Source organism: Leptodactylus fuscus, chromosome 11 (genome assembly GCF_031893055.1).
Source record: "Leptodactylus fuscus isolate aLepFus1 chromosome 11, aLepFus1.hap2, whole genome shotgun sequence".
Taxonomy (NCBI): Eukaryota; Metazoa; Chordata; class Amphibia; order Anura; family Leptodactylidae; genus Leptodactylus; species Leptodactylus fuscus.
In genome coordinates, this window is record NC_134275.1 from 47,568,209 (window position 1) to 47,588,117 (window position 19,909).

General features: G+C 43.0%; 2 protein-coding genes across 2 annotated transcripts; both read left to right on the plus strand.

Moving 5' to 3' along the window:
- Positions 1-684: 684 nt before the first annotated feature.
- ALAD (aminolevulinate dehydratase) lies at positions 685-11,560 on the plus strand. Its single transcript, XM_075259533.1, has 12 exons — positions 685-762; positions 2,924-3,041; positions 3,121-3,171; positions 4,830-4,926; positions 5,224-5,359; positions 5,659-5,742; positions 6,147-6,235; positions 6,445-6,500; positions 8,835-8,922; positions 9,698-9,784; positions 9,897-10,026; positions 10,677-11,560. The coding sequence occupies exons 2-12, from the start codon at positions 2,929-2,931 to the stop codon at positions 10,736-10,738; spliced, it is 993 nt and encodes a 330-aa protein (XP_075115634.1). The 5' UTR covers positions 685-762; positions 2,924-2,928; the 3' UTR covers positions 10,739-11,560.
- A 6,804-nt stretch (positions 11,561-18,364) lies between these two features.
- HDHD3 (haloacid dehalogenase like hydrolase domain containing 3) lies at positions 18,365-19,294 on the plus strand. Its single transcript, XM_075258924.1, has one exon. It carries the CDS (start codon positions 18,404-18,406, stop codon positions 19,112-19,114), a length of 711 nt encoding a protein of 236 aa, XP_075115025.1. The 5' UTR covers positions 18,365-18,403; the 3' UTR covers positions 19,115-19,294.
- The last annotated feature ends 615 nt before the right edge of the window (positions 19,295-19,909 follow it).

The window sequence follows — 19,909 nt, forward strand, 5'->3', positions numbered from 1 at the left end:
CTGATCAGCAACCCTAAATTACACTCCAAAAAGTCATTATGCAGACATGCGTGTCCACGGGTCAGTCCGTGCTGTGCCATGCTGTCTGTGACTTTGCGGACCTGCGGTATTCAGTGCGGACCCTGGTCACGGCACGACACACCACGGATAAATTATCCGGTTGTGTAAGAGGCCGTACTGAATACGATGTGTCTGCAATTAGGAACCCACAATTGCAGACCATTTGCAGACTAAATTTACTGTCGTGTAAAACCAGCTTAACGCAGTACTGTCCAGTAACCCCAAATACTAGTATCGCACTGACAGTGCCACCTACAGTCTGTAGTGTCAAACATCATGCAACATAGATCTAAAAGTTGAGAAATAGATATTGAGGTAGATAATAATAGGAGACAAATATGAGATAGATTAGATATGTGACATATAGATATGAGATACATAGGCATGAGACAAATATATATATATATATTATACACTCACACACTCCCTTTATAGACAGGCCGCCGCATATAACATATTAACCCCAGATTTGCTGCTATAGTTTATATTACAGGAATTATCAATCCAGGATTTGGCTTTTGGGATTTTCCTCTGGTGTTTATAGCTGCAGTATGTAAAGTTGGCCACTAGATGTCCTCAGCGTGGTTGTACGGCTTCGGGGCGTGGCTATGGTAATGAGGGGCGGGCCGCTGGTAGTTTCCGGGTGACACGGTAGGCGACATGTGAGTGGAGACAGAGGGCAGAGAACTGCGGCAGGGAAAGGTGAGTGACCCGCGGGTGTACGGATAGGACTCTGTCCTCTCTATGGGCAGCCCTGTGACAGATATATAGATACTAATATGGCATGTATATGGCTGTATTTACTTGTCTTGTACATTTGCCATTGCATTCATGTGCATTACATAATATGGTACATTGTGGGTCCATTTTAAGTACATGAAGATTAAGTTGTGATGTTAGATGATTTTTCTTTTCTTACAGTCTCCATCTTGCAGTATAGTTCAGGCTGTGAGGATGCTGCAGTGCCAACTCCCATTGTATGACCAAAAATCGTCTGGTCGCTTTGCAACTTCACTAATGTTAGTGAATGAACCCCGAGAGTTTCGCAGCCGTGACTTCCAGGCGACCATTGCTTGACTATTTTGCAGCTTGAAGTTGCAGTTGTGGAATTCTTGGTGTCACAGTGCAACTCTATTCACTAACATGGGTAAAGGAGTAGCAGGGTGATCCAGCAATCTCTGGTGGCACAACCGAAATTGCCATGTAGCCCTTGCCTTAAATTTAGCTCTAATCCAGGTATCTCCAAAGCAGGCCATTGTAGTATGGGGATAAGGGAACGTGCACACGATCAGAACTGCCTGCCGGTTTCAATGCAGGAAATCTACACAGTAACCTGTTAACATTAATAAAAAAAAAAATTCTAATACTGCACATGATGCAGGTTTTATTTTTCTGTACAGAAATTGACCCCTTGCGTGTCAATTTTTTTTTCAGTGCATATATATATATATATATATATATATATATATATATATATATATATTTGCATCATAATCCGTAACGAAATCTACGTGTACGTGTTTGAAAATCTGCACCAGTTTGCATTTATGTGGATTTCTATAGGTAATGTGCCCTAATTCATTGGCACCTGCAGCTTCTGTGCCTGCACCATCATTGTGGTGTACTTCTGATATCAGTTTGCAGGAGTGCAGCATGCCAGTGTCCTAAATGTATGGCATGGGGTGGGAAGCGGCTGATGCAGCATCAATGGGACCAGGGTCTGCATTGTGAAATCTTCTGGATTATCAGATGTCAGATAATTGTTCTCTTTTTGCAGATTCTGTATACCATGACTCTCGGTATTATTTATATTTGGGGGGGGGGGTGTATACTTTTACAATGCATCTAGAACTTGAAGCCCTGACATCAGCGCCATTTATGCCATGTCCCTTAAAAAAAGTTCCCTGTACTCAGCTTTTCTCTTATCTGAGGCCTCCAGATTATAACCTCAATTGGCAAAACTACAAGGAACACAGCTACCCGCCTGTCCGCCCCACCCTTCTTTCAAATTTTAACATCACTTGTAATCTTTCCCAATGCTGCAGGTTCCAATATGATGGAGGGCGGGGGTGGACGCTTCTTTTTGTTGTTGTTGTTGTTGAATGCATTGGGGAGTGTATGTAGGGGGGAGAAGGGGGCAATTAACCCATGTATGGCCAGGATTACAAATGAATAATTCCATTATTGGGAAGCCATCTTGCTTCCTTGGATGTGCCACCTTGGCTTTCATAGCTCGCACTCCTTTTCAGCAGGCCATGCCTCTTTTGGCTGTACCTCCTGAATACAAGTTAAGGCCTTTCTGTCACATCTGTTACAACATTGCAGCACCACACACAATATGGCCCCTGCTCGCTGCTTTCTGGGACATTTTTGCTGCTCCCATTGATTTGTCTACTCACCCATGAGGTTTCCCCTTTTTCCAGGAGTATTTTGGAAAAGTTGGCGAGTCTGGATGAAAGAATCCAAGTTCTTAGTCTAGAATCCTCTGCTTGGCCTTGTATATCTGGTAAACAAAGATAATCTTCTGTCTTTCTCAGATTCAGGGTCACTTTCCTGTCTTTGAGGGAGAACAATCCGTACTTGAAAGTTGTCCATTCTGGAACTCTATAAATAAAGTTTATTGAAGATTAGACTGTTATATGTATACAAATATATTAGACACGTGAGAACTGTATAAATAAAGTATATTGACGATGAAGCTGGATATAGAATAGTATAGTAGGCCTCAGGTAGAGAAACACTGGAGTAGTTGCCCATAGCAACCAATGTGCTTTTATTTTTTTAAGGACCGGGAGGAAAAAATAAACTTTATTTATTCAGATGTGGTGAACACTGAACAATCTTGCTTTCATCTCCTTTACAGACAGAATGCAGGCGGACTCCATATTGCACAGCGGGTACTTCCACCCCGTCCTCCGGGCCTGGCAATCCACGGCTACCAGCCTCAATGCCTCCAATCTCATGTACCCCATCTTCATCACGTAAGTGACTCTCTGGTATATGGGTTTTGTGGCTATTTTGTACATTATGTCTTACTATATACTATACTATACATTACAGGGATGACGCTGATGGAGTAGAGCCAATCAACAGTCTGCCGGGGCAGGCCAGGTGAGTAGCTGCTGACTGGTTCCCAACATGGCTGTCACTTCTCTTGATCTATCTGCTTCACTAAATATTTGTATTCCCTCATAAATCATGGATTATGCAGCTTTCTCTCATCCTTTGTTGTTCCCCCAGGAAATAAATTGACACCTCTCTATTACTGTTTAGTCAGCAGTGATGGTGTCTGACTATGTAGGGAAATGCCTTTGGATTTCCAGGAGGAGTAACAGAGGAATGTAGAATTTTTGTTTTGTGGATTGCTTTCTAGAAAGTTTTGGCTTTACTTGAGATACAATAATAAGATGGAATGAAAAATAACAAATGTAGGACAACAACTAGGCTGTAGGCAGTGAGGAGGATGTCAGCTTGCATAACCTCTATTTTGGATTCCAGGGCCATGTGGTGCCATGCCTGCAGCCATTTTAGCCTTCTATTTCTAAGAGCTCACATCCCGCCTCAGCCTTTAATGGGATGCGACTTCTCTCCAGTTTGTTATCCAATAATCATGCGCCAGAACTATTTTACAACTTTGCCAAGAGTCATATTATGCAAATTATGTCCTGTTCTTTGTTTATACACTACCTCTTTCCCGCCATTTAAACAGAACCCACAATATATACCATAGCTGAGTGTATTTGTGCGTCTCTCTAAGCCGGGCTTAAAAAAAAAACAAAACAAAAAAAAACCCCAACTTTATTAATTTGGAATTTAATATAGTGATACTTAGAGAGGATTGCGCTCACGTTGCGCGAGGATTGCGCGTGTCTGTCAACAAGTTTGCTGACTTTTTCCAATGTTAGCCAGCAGATTTGTGAATGCAGTTGTGCATATGCCTCATACATTATATAACTGTGCAGTATATGGTTTAGAGACTACTCCATAACAGAATGTAAATCACTAGACCAAGCTCTGTACAGAATAAGCAGGAAATGATCTGTAGCCTGCAGCATCATGAATGCATCTCTGGAGTGTAGCACAGGATAAGTAATGTATGTACATAGTGACTGCACCAGCAGAATAGTGAGCACAGCTCTGGAGTATAATACAGGATGTAACTCAGGATCAGTACAGGATAAGTAATGTATGTACACAGTGACTGCACCAGCAGAATAGTGAGTGCAGCTCTGGAGTATAATACAGGATGTAACTCAGGATCAGTACAGGATAAGTAATGTAATGTATGTACACAGTGACTGCACCAGCAGAATAGTGAGCGCCGCTCTGGAGTATAATACAGGATGTAACTCAGGATCAGTACAGGATAAGTAATGTATGTACACAGTGACTGCACCAGCAGAATAGTGAGTGCAGATCTGGCATATAATACAGGATCAGTAATCTACACTGTGACGCCACCATTAGAACTAGACTGTAAGCTTAGAGGGTCAGAATCATAGGTTTGATCATTCTTCTTGCTCCATTGACTGTAATGTGCAGTGAGGTCAATTTCTGCAACACCCTGATATCTGTTGAGTGTGCACACTACCCTCTTACCTCCCTGTCCCAGTCCCTGATAAGACTTCTGAAGCCAGGAGCTGGGCTGTTTCTCTGATATACGACCACTTCCCAGTACCACACAATAATGCTAGTGCCCTTATTCCTCTGTAGGAGGGAAATGCACTGGTATATGCGGGGAAGCAATCTCTTTGTATTGGCTTTTGCAGATATGGCGTGAACAAGCTGGAGGGGATGCTACGCCCCCTGGTGGAAGATGGGCTGAAGTGTGTGCTGATCTTTGGTGTCCCGAGCAAAGTCATCAAGGTAATGATAAGTCTTTTTTTTTTTTTTTTTCTCTGAGAGCAGAAAAACATAAATGCCTGGTTATAAAAGGCTTTAGAGGATTGACAGAGTTTATTTTCAGGAATTTGGAAGAGCTGGGTGTGAGCAGTAATGTCAACCATATTGGTTGTCAGGTTCTAATTATAACTATAGTTACCCTGCAGAATAAGGTATTGTAGCTTTACCCTGTGTTTAGAGAGTCATGGCCGCTGTATTCTATACATTAGGGGGTCCCAGTGGTCAGATTACTAGTCACACAGCATTCTTCTCTATACTCAGGATGATCGTGGATCTGCGGCTGATGCAGACGATACACCAGCAGTCCTTGCTATCCGGAAGATCCGAAGTCTCTTCCCCCAGCTGCTCATAGCTTGTGATGTGTGTCTGTGTCCCTATACATCACATGGACACTGCGGTAAGTCGGGCTATTCCTTGTCTTAAAGGGGTTGTCCATGAAAAAAATATGGTTGTTTTAAAAACAGCTTCACACAGTGCAGAAGGACGGATGTGGTATTGCAAGTCAGCCCATTCTATCCAGTGCTGAGCAGCAAACCACACACAGGCTGTGGACTGGCGTGACACTATTTTTGAAAGAATGAAGCCAAGTTTTTGTAATCTGCACAAACCCCTAGCACAAGTTTCATTTGGCGCCTTGAGGGGATTGGAGGGATTATGTCTGCCACCATGCCATTGACGTGTTCTGTGTTCCTGTAGGAATTCTAAGAGAAGATGGCAGCATTCTGAATGAGGCCAGCTGTCAGCGACTAGCAGAGGTAGCCCTGGCATATGCACGTGCAGGTAGAGTATGGTATATTTCTTTTCCTTCCCTTAGGATAGGGCTATAGGATGAAAGGTGTCAATCAACAAAGTAATATAGAATTTACTTGGTAAAATGGTTTTGCGATTTGGCTGTTAAAACACAGTCAAGAACATGTCACATGAGACCGCCACTCACATGCAACTTCTGTCTATGTGAAGTCAGCTTCTGTCTTCTGAAGTCTATGGTACTAATAATAATTTAAAAAAGCAGATTTGGATACTCTATGGCTTTTGTGTCACATGATATCTCATGTCCGTAGAGTTGTATAGACTTTATTTGTTCCTTGACAAACGTTGCCATGTAGCCTTAGTCTTAGCCTCGTACCTACGTCTTCCCATTGTTATACAGTATTTCCAGACTGAAGGCTCTATTTTTATTACAGGGTGTCATGTGATCGCACCCTCTGATATGATGGATGGGAGAATTGGGGCTATTAAGAAGGCTTTAATATCCAATGACTTTGGGAATAGAGTAAGTAAAACTTGTCAAGAGAAGAAGGAAGGCTCTTGCGCCACTCATAGGCTGTGACTGGTATTGTAAACCATGGGTCAATTGCAATACCTGAGATAGCCTTTGGGACAACAATCCTCTTGTCATTCTGTCCCTCTAAGGCTCTTAGAGTTGATTTACAACACTGTATAATGTTTTTATTTTTACTTTTTAAAAATTTTTTTATAAAGGTTTCGGTTATGAGTTACAGCGCAAAATTTGCCTCCTGTTTCTACGGGCCATTTAGGTAAGTGTTAGATGGCTACCTCTGAAAATTTTTGGAGTCATGTATCCCTAGATGTTTCAGAGCAGCACTAATCACCTTCAAAGCAGTCCTCTATATAATGGCACTCTGGTTTGTGGGTGTAACTCCAGCTTGGTGTGGGAGATGTAATTATCAGACAGTGCCCCGATGTGTCATATCCTCTTCTGTACTCTCGCTGCAGCCATCTTGATATTGTAATGAGTTTAGACTCACCTGTGAATAGAGGGTTAACAGTCAGGCAGGCATTCTAGCTGTGCCCGGCTGGACTTTACACTGGTGTAGTTGAGCTGTAGACTGGAGAAGCTACAGGTGACAATCACTGAAAGGGTTTGTCCTACCACAGAGAGAGTTACTACCCCTTAATAAAACAGGGGAAGACCCAGACGGCTGTAGGAGGGGGATTAGTGTTATATAGCAGCTATTCACTGCCCATTCAATGTATAGGCTACTAGAAAGAGGCTTCTCTCCACTCTGCTTCTTAAAGGGGTCCTAAGCCTATACCCCTGTCAAGCTCACTGTGTATTCTAATAGAGTATACAGATGGGTTACAATGATGGTGACACATGATGCAGTGTCCTCAGGCTATCCTAAGGACATGGGGTAACTATGGGGAGTGTAGGAGTCATAAGAATAAGGCACCGGTGAGCCCATATTATTTACAGTCCTATGAAAAAGTTTGGGCACCCCTATTAATCTTAATCATTTTTAGTTCTAAATATTTTGGTATTTGCAACAGCCATTTCAGTTTGATATATCTAATAACTGATGGACACAGTAATATTTCAGGATTGAAATGAGGTTTATTGTACTAACAGAAAATGCGCAATATGCATTAAACCAAAATTTGACCGGTGCAAAAGTATGGGCACCTCAACAGAAAAGTGACATTAATATTTGGTACATCCTCCTTTTGCAAAGATAACAGCCTCTAGTCGCTTCCTGTAGCTTTTAATCAGTTCCTGGATCCTGGATAAAGGTATTTTGGACAAACAATTCAAGTTCAGTTAAGTTAGATGGTCGCCGAGCATGGACAGCCCGCTTCAAATCATCCCACAGATGTTCAATGATATTCAGGTCTGGGGACTGGGATGGCCATTCCAGAACATTGTAATTGTTCCTCTGCATGAATGCCTGAGGATTTGGAGCGGTGTTTTGGATTATTGTCTTGCTGAAATATCCATCCCCGGCGTAACTTCAACTTCGTCACTGATTCTTGAACATTATTCTCAAGAATCTGCTGATACTGAGTGGAATCCATGCAACCCTCAACTTTAACAAGATTCCCGATGCCGGCATTGGCCACACAGCCCCAAAGCATGATGGAACCTCCACCAAATTTTACAGTGGGTAGCATGTGTTTTTCTTGGAATGCTGTTTCTTTTTGGACGCCATGCATAACGCCTTTTTTTATAACCAAACAACTCAATTTTTGTTTCCAAAATGAAGCTGCCTTGTCCAAATGTGCTTTTTCATACCTCAGGCAACTCTATTTGTGGCGTACGTGCAGAAACGGCTTCTTTCTCATCACTCTCCCATACAGCTTCTATTTGTGCAAAGTGCGCTGTATAGTTGACCGATGCACAGTGACACCATCTGCAGCAAGATGATGCTGCAGCTCTTTGGAGGTGGTCTGTGGATTGTCCTTGACTGTTCTCACCATTCTTCTTCTCTGCCTTTCTGATATTTTTCTTGGCCTGCCACTTCTGGGCTTAACAAGAACTGTCCCTGTGGTCTTCCATTTCCTTACTATGTTCCTCACAGTGGAAACTGACAGGTTAAATCTCTGAGACAACGTTTTGTATCCTTCCCCTGAACAACTATGTTGAACAATCTTTGTTTTCAGATCATTTGAGAGCGGGCTGTCCATGTTCGGCGACCATCAAACTTAACTGAACTTGAATTGTTTTGTAGAAAGAAATGGTCCAAAATACCTTCATCCAGGATCCAGGAACTGATTAAAAGCTACAGGAAGCGACTAGAGGCTGTTATCTTTGCAAAAGGAGGATGTACTAAATATTAATGTCACTTTTCTGTTGAGGTGCCCATATTTTTGCACCGGTCAAATTTTGGTTTAATGCATATTGCGCATTTTCTGTTAGTACAATAAACCTCATTTCAATCCTGAAATATTACTGTGTCCATCAGTTGTTAGATATATCAAACTGAAATGGCTGTTGCAAACACCAAAATATTTAGAACTAAAAATGATTAAGATTAATAGGGGTGCCCAAACTTTTTCATAGGACTGTATATTCCATCAGTGTTTTCATAAGGTCAGGTCTTCATGTGTCTCTCTCATTCTCTCTCTTATTACAGAGATGCAGCTCAGTCCAAACCTGCATTCGGTGACAGGAAGTGTTACCAATTACCTCCTGGTGCAAGAGGACTGGCCAGAAGGGCGGTGGTAAGGAAGATGACAATATTCCTTTATCTTCTAGTCTTAGTCAGGAAACATCTGTTACAGGGATCCTAACCTGTTGCTCTAATTTAATGGGGAATATTTGGGGATGTGCAGATATGAGCATTATAGGCGTAATAACCAGGGTAGTAGCAGATATAGCAGCTGCTATGCGGGACAATAGCTAAGAACACCCATATCCACTGAGACCCAAGGTCCAATTAGTAATAACCATGGATGATGGAAGGGGAAGTTGAAAAGTGACTGCACCTCCATTACTGTACTGTAACATCATTATACCAGCTTGTGGTGACATCATCATAATTACTTTCTTCACCTCCTGTGAGTCATAGTGGGCACAGTGGTCTTTTTGTGTGTTTATTACCCCTTTATTGTGACATCACTGTGTATATTCTCTGTACTGTGACATCACTTTATATATTATCCCTGTTCTGTGACATCATTGTGTATATTAGCTCTGTACTGTGACATCACTGTCTGTATATTATCCCTGTTCTGTGACATCGCTATGTATATTATTTCTAAATTGAGACATCACTTTGTGTATTGCCCCTATACTGTGACATCACCATGTCTATTTGTAGTCATGTACTGACATCACTGTGTGTATTGTCATCCCTGTATTGTGACATTACTAAGTGTATTACCCCATGGCTACAAGTTACGCCCCTGATGAACACGTCTTGCACCAGAAGATTTGGCTTTATGTAATAACACACAAACCCAAGACTCCTTTCACCATGTTTTCCCCTCTGTGCAGGATCGTGATGTCCGTGAAGGCGCAGACATGTTGATGGTGAAGCCTGGAATGCCATATCTGGACCTTGTTAGAGAAGTGAAAGATAAGGTAAGTCTTGAGGTAGTGGCTAGAGATCTGTTCTATTGATAACAAACTCCCTCCATAGAGCTATGTTACATCACCTATCATGTCACTAATATGTTCCACCTCCATATTTCAGCACCCTGACCTCCCACTTGCCATGTATCACGTGTCAGGGGAGTATGCTATGCTGTGGCATGGAGCACAGGCCGGAGCCTTTGACCTCAAGGTAGCAGTATTGGAAGCCATGACTGGATTCAGGAGAGCGGGTGAGTGTAATGGACGTTTCATAACTGGTGACCTGTGGTGTATCCTGTGGGAAGGGGGTAGCATAAGAGGCCTGGATTTCTTCCAAAAGGGATTGTGCTACCAACAACACTTGTCCCATATGCTGTGTATAAGAGATAAGTGTCAGTGACTAGGGGTCTGACTGCTGGGGTCTGAAAGTTCCCATGTGCCTGAAGTACTGGTGTGCTTGTGTAATCATTCCGGGAGCCCATAGAATTGAATGGAGCACTGGGCACACAAAGACGTTATTCACACAAAGCTTTTGATCAGCTGTTCTCTGCAGTATTATACAAATGCTGGACGCAGACAGCGTTGTTCTCTGTGTAGTGGCCAAATCAGGTACTGCAGGTAAACTCAGCTTCTGCCACTACACAGAACATTGTCTGTGTATCAGTTGCTGAGACCAGCTCATCGGTGGGGGTGCCAGGTGTCATACCCCACCAGTCTATTACTAGCGACCTATCATTAGGACAAATCATCAATACTTTAGTCTGGAAATCCACTTTAAAGTGAATTTGGCTGATGTGCAATACCAAACACAAACTGTGGTGCTGTTTTTTTGTTGTTTTTTTTTAATGTGTATCCCTAGCAGGGACATTTTAGACTTATGTCATACACCTCTTTGTTGCAGGCGCTGACATCATCATCACCTACTACGTCCCACAACTCCTCAAGTGGGTGAAGGAATTATAAGGTGACTGAAGCCAGAACCAGCAGAACTGGGGCCATGTGCGGTCCACGGACAGATCCTGAAATTACTTACATAATCTTGCTATAATAGATTTGCACTAGGAGTATTATTAACCCCTTCATGCTGGGTACCAATTACATATAGATCTAGAACATAGATCAATATTCGCAGACTACAGTTTGGGTCCAGGTCCTGGCCACAATCTTGCTCTCTTACTTGCAGCTACAACTGGAAGTATGGTCTATAAGTGACAATCGCAATGTTTTTGTCATGTACCAACCGAGGTCAAATACTTGATTCATTTTAGCAATTTTTCATCATGTTTCTCATTATTTTGGAAATTTTAGACTTTTTAAAGGGTCATTTCGGACCGGATTAATACACTGTACTAGGCCATGGGCGGGTCTTGAGGGGCAGAGCATGGTGCAACATTTCCATTCAGTCTGTTCATTTAGAAAGCTAAAACTCTGATGGTGGACCCTCAAGCTATTGCCCAACTACAACTCCCACCATACCCTGACAGCTACAAGCTGGGAGTTATAGGTTTGCAACGGGCTAGAGTCACAGGATAGAGACCACTTCCCCTTGTGGGTCAGTGTATGTGCCTACTTATGTTCTGCCAAAACCCAATTTATACTAGTATTCTATATGGGATCAACAATGTAAACCCTGCAGTTCTCTTTCCTTCTTGACCCCCAACCTATACCCTAAATAAGGGTTAAGAAAAATTATATTGAAACCTAAAGTTAAGTTTTATGTATAATTTCATTTTAATTTAATATTTTTTTAGTTTTATTCTGCTTTTAGTGTATACTGAACATTGCTCGGTTTATAGAATAGAATAAAAAATAAATAAAATATTTTAAAATAGATTTCACTTATTTTCACAGCACTTTTCTTTCCTTTTATGGTTTTAATGTGTATTTTAATGGCCGGCCCTGTCATTGTGTGTGTGTGAATTCTCCGGAGAGTACAATGGTCTGCACGCTTCTTCTTGTTACTGTCAGTGTGATGGCTGCCTGTTTTGGGTCCTACGGTCACATTGATCCATCACTCTGTCATTAACCCTTCATTTAATAATGAGAATTAGGCCAGTAGCATTCACATTCAGCATCCCTTTCTGCTGTTGAATGTGAGACCTTTCTTTTGGCCATTAGTTGTCACTACATGTGAAACCTGCCATAATAATATGTATATGCATTTCTACATGCATAGACATTAGTACGCTATTAATATTATTTATTGAGAAGCACCATTAGCTCTGGAAGGTGCTGTATATAATCCTATACATTGCCAAAAGATGTCTAAACAAAAGCAAGCCCTCTTCAGTCCGTGTTATCCAACTCCATCTCTACAGGAATCTGATAGAGGTATATAGATACAATAGGGACACGCAGTTAAAGAGTTTCTTTTTGGAACTAGGATATTGATGGATTAAGATAGATCATTAATATCAGATCAGCGGCGTCCCACAACAGGCAGCCAGTCAGTCAGTCAGCAGTTCGAAGTGAGCACCACTTCCACTTCACAGGCTATTGACAACACAAGCTGCATTACCAAGCACAGCCACTATACAATGTACTGTGCTCTGCTCACAGGCGACTGTCAGGGTCCATTCACGGACGAAAATGGTGAGGAATTTCAGCGCTGAAAAAAAAGGCCTCCCATTGACTTCAATGGGATCCTTTTTCTGCTGCAGAACCATTTTTCCTCTGTGTAAATGGACCCTCAGATCTTTATCCAATTGTTAGAATCTCTCAGCTGTGAGAAATATTACTACTATTTATTTATGTGCCTGTAAAAACAATGGGGGGAGATCTGTGAAACTGAATGAAAACGGTCTTTCGCTGTCGTCATACCAGCAGCACAATGTGGGGTATTTCTGCCCCTGTGTGCTGGTGGGACAGGTGGAATTTTTAATCATTAATTAATTATACATGACTAGGCCCTATAAGAGGGCAGAGAGACCTGTCGTGGGACAGGTGGGGAAGACTCTTGTGTCCTAGTTGCAGTCACACACTTCTGGCGTGGCCTAGTGCTGGACCGCGCATTTCCTGTGCGGTCTTGAAGTGGGCTGTGCGCTCCTGGCGGCGCGGCCTAGAGGTAGGTCGCGAACTTCTAGGCGCAGCCCTGTTCCTGTTGATGAGGTCCTGGCGTTTTTCTTTTCTCTTCTTTTTTCTGTTCCTGTGGACAGAAGTTAAGCTGGTTAGTTGCCGGTATCTCTATTGGGATTTTCACCCATTTGCGGGCTAGTTGGGCCGTGCATTCCGGCGCAGCCTAGATGTGGCCGCTCACTTCTGGCGCAGCCTAGATGCTGGACCGTGCATTTCCAGTGCGGTCTTGTAGTGGGCCCCACGCTCCTGGCAGCGAGGCCTAGAGGTAGGTTGTGCACTTCCAGGTTGATTTCCGTGCTTTTGGGGTCACCCCGTTCATTAGCACTGCTAGCTCCTGGGGCGGCTCATCTCTTTTCTCCTTTTGTTGTCCTTCCGGTGGGGGCAGTGTTGGATTTAATACAGGACGGCCTAGAGAAAAGGCTATCTCCTTCCACTCTGAAGGTACATGTTGCCGCCCTGTCCGCCTATCTGAGGAGGTGTTTGACTCAACACCGTTTGGTCAGTGGAGTCTTAAAGGGTGCAACGAGGATTAGACCCTCTGTATCAGCTTCGGTACAGCAGTGGGATCTCGGTATGGTCCTATCAGGACTCTGTGATTCCCCGTTTTAGCCGCTAGAAGAAGTGGAACTAAAGTTTTTGTCCTATAAAACAACTTTTCTTTTGGCCAAAAGAGTGGGGGATCTCCAGGCTCTATCTTCGGAAGAGCCTTACATCTCCTTCCTTGAAGATAGGGTGCAGTTACATTTCCTGTCGGAATTTAGGCCTAAAGTGCCTTCCCTGGCAAATCTAAATCAGCGGATTTCGTTGCCAGTCTTCTTTTCTACTCCCTCCTCCTTGGAGGAAATAAGACTTCATACGTTGGACTTGGGCAGATGTCTACAAATCTATCTGGAGCGCACGTGATCTTTCAGAAGAACTGACAGTCTTCTGATTAACTTGGCTGGAAGGATTAGAGGCCAAAGAGCCTTTAAAGCATCTATTTCTCGGTAGGTCAGGGAAGTCATTAAGGTGGATATGTTTGAATAAAATTCCAGCTTCACCGAAGTTCAAATCATTCCAATTCCAAAACATACATGATGTAATAAAATATAACTTTTATTTTCGTCTTCAATAAAAAAGTCACATCTGGGTATTAGTAGAACCGCATACAGAGCTACGCGTTTCGAGATATTATCCCTTCCTCATGGCATCCCGAAACGCGTAGCTCTGTATGCGGTTCTCCTAATACCCAAATGTGACTTTTTTATTGAAGACAAAAATAAAAGTTATATTTTATTACATCATATACGTTTTGGAATTGGAATGATTTGAACTTCGGTGAAGCTGGAATTTTATTCAAACATATCTACTATTCAACAACCTTTGAGTCCTATGAGGTTTTTCCGTGCTTCCTGGAGGGATTTCAAGTATACTTAATGGTGAGCTGGATAAATATATGAACTATTAAGTCATTAAGGTGGCCTTCTCTTCTCAAGGCATTACACAACAGCCACATGTAGGGTATTGCCATATCCAGGAGAACCCACAATACAATTTATGGGGTCTACGTCTCTGGTGGCACATGCTGGGCACAATATATTGGGCACTGAAACAGCATAAAAGATTTGAAAATTGCAATTCTCCTTCTGTACCATCTGTATCATCTGGGGTTTCCCACTGTTGTGTTACCACTAGGCCTCTCCAAATGCGACATGGTAGCTGTAAATCATTCCAGTAAATTCAGAGCTCCAAAAGACAAATAATGCTTTTTCATTTCTGTGCCCAAACAGTGGTTGTTGACCTCAAATGGGGCTTTGCTGTACTTGGGAGAAATTGTGTAGCAAGATGGGCTACTTTATTCCCTGGTAACAATGAAAAAGATTATGAAAAAGTACATATACCTGGAGAAATTATAATTTTTTTCTAATTGACGGCCAAATACAGATAAGCTCACTGAAGAGCCTGGGGATTCAAAATCATCAATTCACCCACAGTTGAATCCCTTAAGGGGCCTTTTCCAAAATGGGGTCACTTTTGGGGGGTTTCCGCTGTTGTGGTACCTCTAGCGCTCTGCAAATGCAACAAGGTGTCTAAACACTATCCTAATGAAATTGCTGCACCGAAATCCCTAAAATACAATGTGTCATGGAAAAACATTTTTGGAATCACCTGGATAGGTAAATGCATTCGGGGAACTATTACACACGGGGGATGTGGGATATGTCTAAAAAGGAACTATTCATAATAAATCTAGAGGGGCTATTTATAAGAAGGATCTGAATAACCCTAGGGACACTATTCCCCCCAGCATCCTTATATAATAGATCCCCTTGGGTTATTAACAATAAGTTCTCCTTATAAATAGCCCACCTCCCTTTATAAGTTACCCTGGACTTATTAAAACTAATCCCTGTCCCATAAATATGCCCCCTTCCCCCTTATTAGTAATAAAGCCCTTTAATTTCACAGAAAATAATAAAATGTTTATCCACCTAACCACACTCCCCTGCTGAGTCCTGATGCTTCAAGTTACAGCCTACTATTGGACTCCAGAGCAGGCCTGGCAAAAGGGGCGCAATGTAATGACATCATCGCGCCCTGTCTTCTTTGCAGTCGTTTATGTCACAGCAGGGACTTTACAGCTCCCTGCTCTATCATAGATGTCCACAGCTATGCACGCCAATGCACTTGTTACTAAGGCTCCCTGATCTGGGACACCAGTCTAAGGCCCCACGTTGCGGAAACGCAGCTTTTTTGTTGTTGTAGGTTTTGATGTGTTTTTTTTGAGCCAAAGCCAAGAATGGCTACAACAGGAATGGAAAATATATAGGAAGTTGTTATACTTCTCCCTTTGGCTCAATCCACTCCTGGCTTTGGCTCAAAAAGCCACAACAAAATCTGCAACAAAAAAAGCTGCGTTTCTGCAATGTGGGGCCTCAGCCTAAACGTCTGGTGCTGCAGATCCCTGGGCTTCTTTGGAGAGGGGGGTTCTAGGCATTTGCCCAGTTTGCCCCCCATAAGGCCGGCCCTGATTGTACTTCACAACATCTGACTAAGAAGATCTAAAAACACTGGAGCAGCAAACTTTTTGAAAACCAAAAACCATCTCAAAACTTTTGGCCACAACTGTAATGCACATGACTGTGGCAGCAGGGGGCAGTCATGTACCCACCTGACCTGATCATTATCTTTGCATTTACAGCTGCTTTGCATTGCATTGCTCTATGTCCTCTATCTCAATAAAAGACTAAGTTCTAGCTCACCTTTCCCCCCTCCTAAGAATAGGCGGAACACTATTTTACCGTTCTTGTTTCCGGGGAACGATTATAGTGCCTGCCCGGAGGCTTCACATCGGGTTCTGGCGGTACTTCCGGTAAGTAAGGTTGAGAGAGCAGAGAGGTCATGTGACAGGGCACACTCCGGTCCTCGGGGTAGTGGGTTGTCTGTAGCAGCCAGTCAGGCCGAGGGTTGTGTAGTGTGCTTTGTGATAGCGGAGTGAGAGCTGGGGTCTGATGGTTGCTATACACAACAGAGTGGCTCTTAGTTTCCCCTGACCTACCCCATTATACATGTATATAGAAGTGAATAGTGAGCAGAGTGGTGTGTGCAGTGTGTGATACACAAGATGGGGTCAATGTGCAGTTCATGTATTACAAAAATCATTGCAAATACAAAGGATCAGACCGAAATGACAACAAATGTCACCATTTTCCCTATAAAATTCCAGACTGTCGCACCGTTGTAGCTTTCATATCATCCTGTATGGGGATCACCCTAATAACTAACGACCCGAGTAGAGCTCATTAATAAAGAGCCAACCACAGCCCTAAACGTATAGAGACTCCATCTAAATAATAACAGACCCCAGAACAAATGCCATAATGAATTACAGAGCCCAAAACCCATACAGTAAGCGATCTCAAGCCAGTCCCCTACACTTATAAAGACCCCATAAACCCTGAGACAAATCCTATAAATACAGACCCCTCCCCAGAGCCCTAAACCGATAGAGACTGAAAGTAGACCTCCTAAATCATAAGAGACCCAGAATAAGATCCTATAAAGAAATAGAGTCCCAGAATCCCTATAGTAAGAGATTTCAGGCCAGACTCCCCTTCATATATAAACACCCCATAAATATAAACCCCTATAGCCCCTACACTAAGAGACTTCAGTCCAGACCCCCTACATACAGTAAATACAGACCCATTACTATATACCCCAGAGAAATCCAATAACTATAAATAGACCCCAGACTGGAGGGCCTAAAAAATACAGACCCCTTTTAGTAAATAAATACATCAAAAAATAATTCCCCCCAATTTTTTCTTCTCCAGGCGTCTCCTGTCTCTACAGTCTCACCCAAAACGGGGTCATGTCCGTCCTCTGTTCTCACATGTACAGGACTGTGCATGTTATTTCTTACACAACGCTGCACACACTGTATTCATATTATATTGTCCAGTAGGTGGCGCTGTCAGACTCATTCATGTCAGCTCTAATATGCTGGGACTAGTAGTTCCACAAATCCCAGTGTTCATAGCACAGAGAATACAGTATATACCTTGTGTGCGATGACTGCTACATGGCTGTTTGTAAACACAAATACGGTTTCCAGGTCATTGCAGGGAAGGTGTCAGGACTCGCACCTGAGACAAAAAATGTTCTCGAACAGTTAATCCTCTGGTTACACCCCTGTCTCATCGCTTCAGCCGAGGCATGTGCATTTGGGTAATTTTTTGGCATTTACTGTATCCTAGGCAGTGGCACACATTGCATTCATCACGATGGACACAGGGAGGAGTACAGGACTGGGCAGGGAATCGTTCAGATTCAGATCACGTTATACGTGAAGATGGAGTCTGGTAGGCAGAACATAAAATAATCTGACTAAACATCCAACATGGCTGCACAGGATATAGTGCAGGGATATTGTGGGAAAGCCTGGAGACTCCTCTAAGACAACCACTATGGTTATGACTGGGTAAGATGGGAATTTTGGGTGGAGCTTGATACGTGGGGAACCTGCACAAATTCCAGAGTCTACATGTAATTTAGGAGAGGTGACTGCTCCGCCTTGTTTCATCGCCGAGAGATCGAAACGTCTCACATTTGGGTAGTATCAGTAATTTTATGGTGATTAATACATGGTGTTAAAGGGGAACCTTGCGTAAAATCTACCATAACTCCTCTCCATCTGATGTGCAGCTGAATGGTATCTATTTCAGCCTTAAACAGGAGGTGTGTCTAGTATTGAGCCGCTCCAGAACACTAACGTATATGAGTGATCAATACTTGAGGTCACAAGTCAGGCTAGGGTCACACAGCCATGCTCGGGCCAGGAAACATAGTCCATGTATCGGCTTTTACCGACCTGACCAGGTATGGATTGAACAGACTTAAGCGTGTCAGTTCATTTGAGGTGTGACTGGGTTGGTAAATTCTGACGATAAGCGTACTATGGTTCCCGGCCTAAAGAGTTGTGTGAACTCAGGCTAAGTCTGTACTCCAATTAATGGCGGTTTCTTAGATCACCTAGATCCATATCTGCCGGATTGGAAGGAAGTCCAAAAGATGAGGCTCAAGCTTTTAACCTGGGATGTGAAAGACACTTTGCTCCGTGTACGTCTTCCCGTTGGCCAGCAGTACCAGGCCGAGGCCAAGAGCAGAGGGATTCAAGTTGACTCGGCCTCTCTGGAATCTTCTTTTCGACAAGTATATCGTAACCACTGGCGTCTCTTCCCCAACTATGGCCTATCACAAGGCATGACTTCTCACCGCTGGTGGCTAGACGTGGTGTCTCAGACTTTCCGTCTCTCTGGCGTCCATGACGAGAAGATCCTCCAACCCCTGGCTGAGAAACTCTACCAAGACTTCTATACCAACAAGTACTGGGAGGTTCTGCCTGGTGCCAGGGAGGCACTGAAAGAATGTGGAGAACTGGGTCTCAAGATGGCTGTGATCTCTAACTTTGACCGCAGGTTGGAGGACATCCTTCAGCAGGTTGACTTAGATAGACATTTTGAATTTGTGCTGACCTCTGAGAGTGCCGGCGTAGCTAAACCGGATTTAGCCATATTTCACAAGGCCCTGAAGCTGGGGGGGGTGTTGCCGCAGTATGCAGCTCACATCGGAGATGACTTTGTGAACGATTACATGGCGGCAAGAGAAGCTGGAATGGTCAGCTTCCTCCTCCAGAGGCATCCAAGGGAGGACATCCCTTCAGATCACTTGATCCAGTCTTTCGATCAGCTCATCCCCAGACTACAAAAGGTTATTGAATAACAGGAGACTTATAATTTACATCGCCTTAAAGGGGTGCTCCACCTATATTTACCTTCACAAAAAAGACATTAAGGAGGGCATGACATGACCACTGTCAGGACTTTGCACCCCCTCTCAGGCAAAAGAAAAGATACTGAAAAGATAACTGCTGCAAATGTATCTGATTTTTCAAAAACTTCCGTGAGAGAATCCAATAAATGAATTATTCCAAGTAATGTAATAATATTAGTTAGACTGAAAATTTCCTTTTCTTAGCAATATCTCATTTTACGAAATCTATGTTAAATCTTGTTGGCTGTTATTACATGGGCTCTCACTAATCTTTCCCAGGTTCCAGAATGGCAAATATGCTTATTCATACAGTATTACGGGAATAGTGGCTGTATCCTTGCCATTCTGGATTCTGGGACAGAGGGGTGGCAACACCAGTAATGTTGGCCAGATTGGTTGTCACCTAGAAATCCCACCATAGTTCATGTAATACAGTAGAGATAGAATATTAGTCATTCTGGAGTCTGGGAAAGCTGGGTGACAGAACCAATAGTGGTGGCCAGATAGGTTGTCAGCTAAAAACGCCACCCACTGTTCTTATATTAGAACTAGGGATATTTGTTATTCAGGAGTCTGGGAAAGTGCAGTAATAATACCAGCATGAGCTTTTATGTCTTCCACCAAGCTTTCCCCAATACAGATATGTATATTTTACATTTTAGGTGGATGCCTTTAAATCCGCCAGCTGCAGTTTTCTGCGCCAAGTGGACAAAGTCCATGATGCTCCCACACACAGTTAGAAAT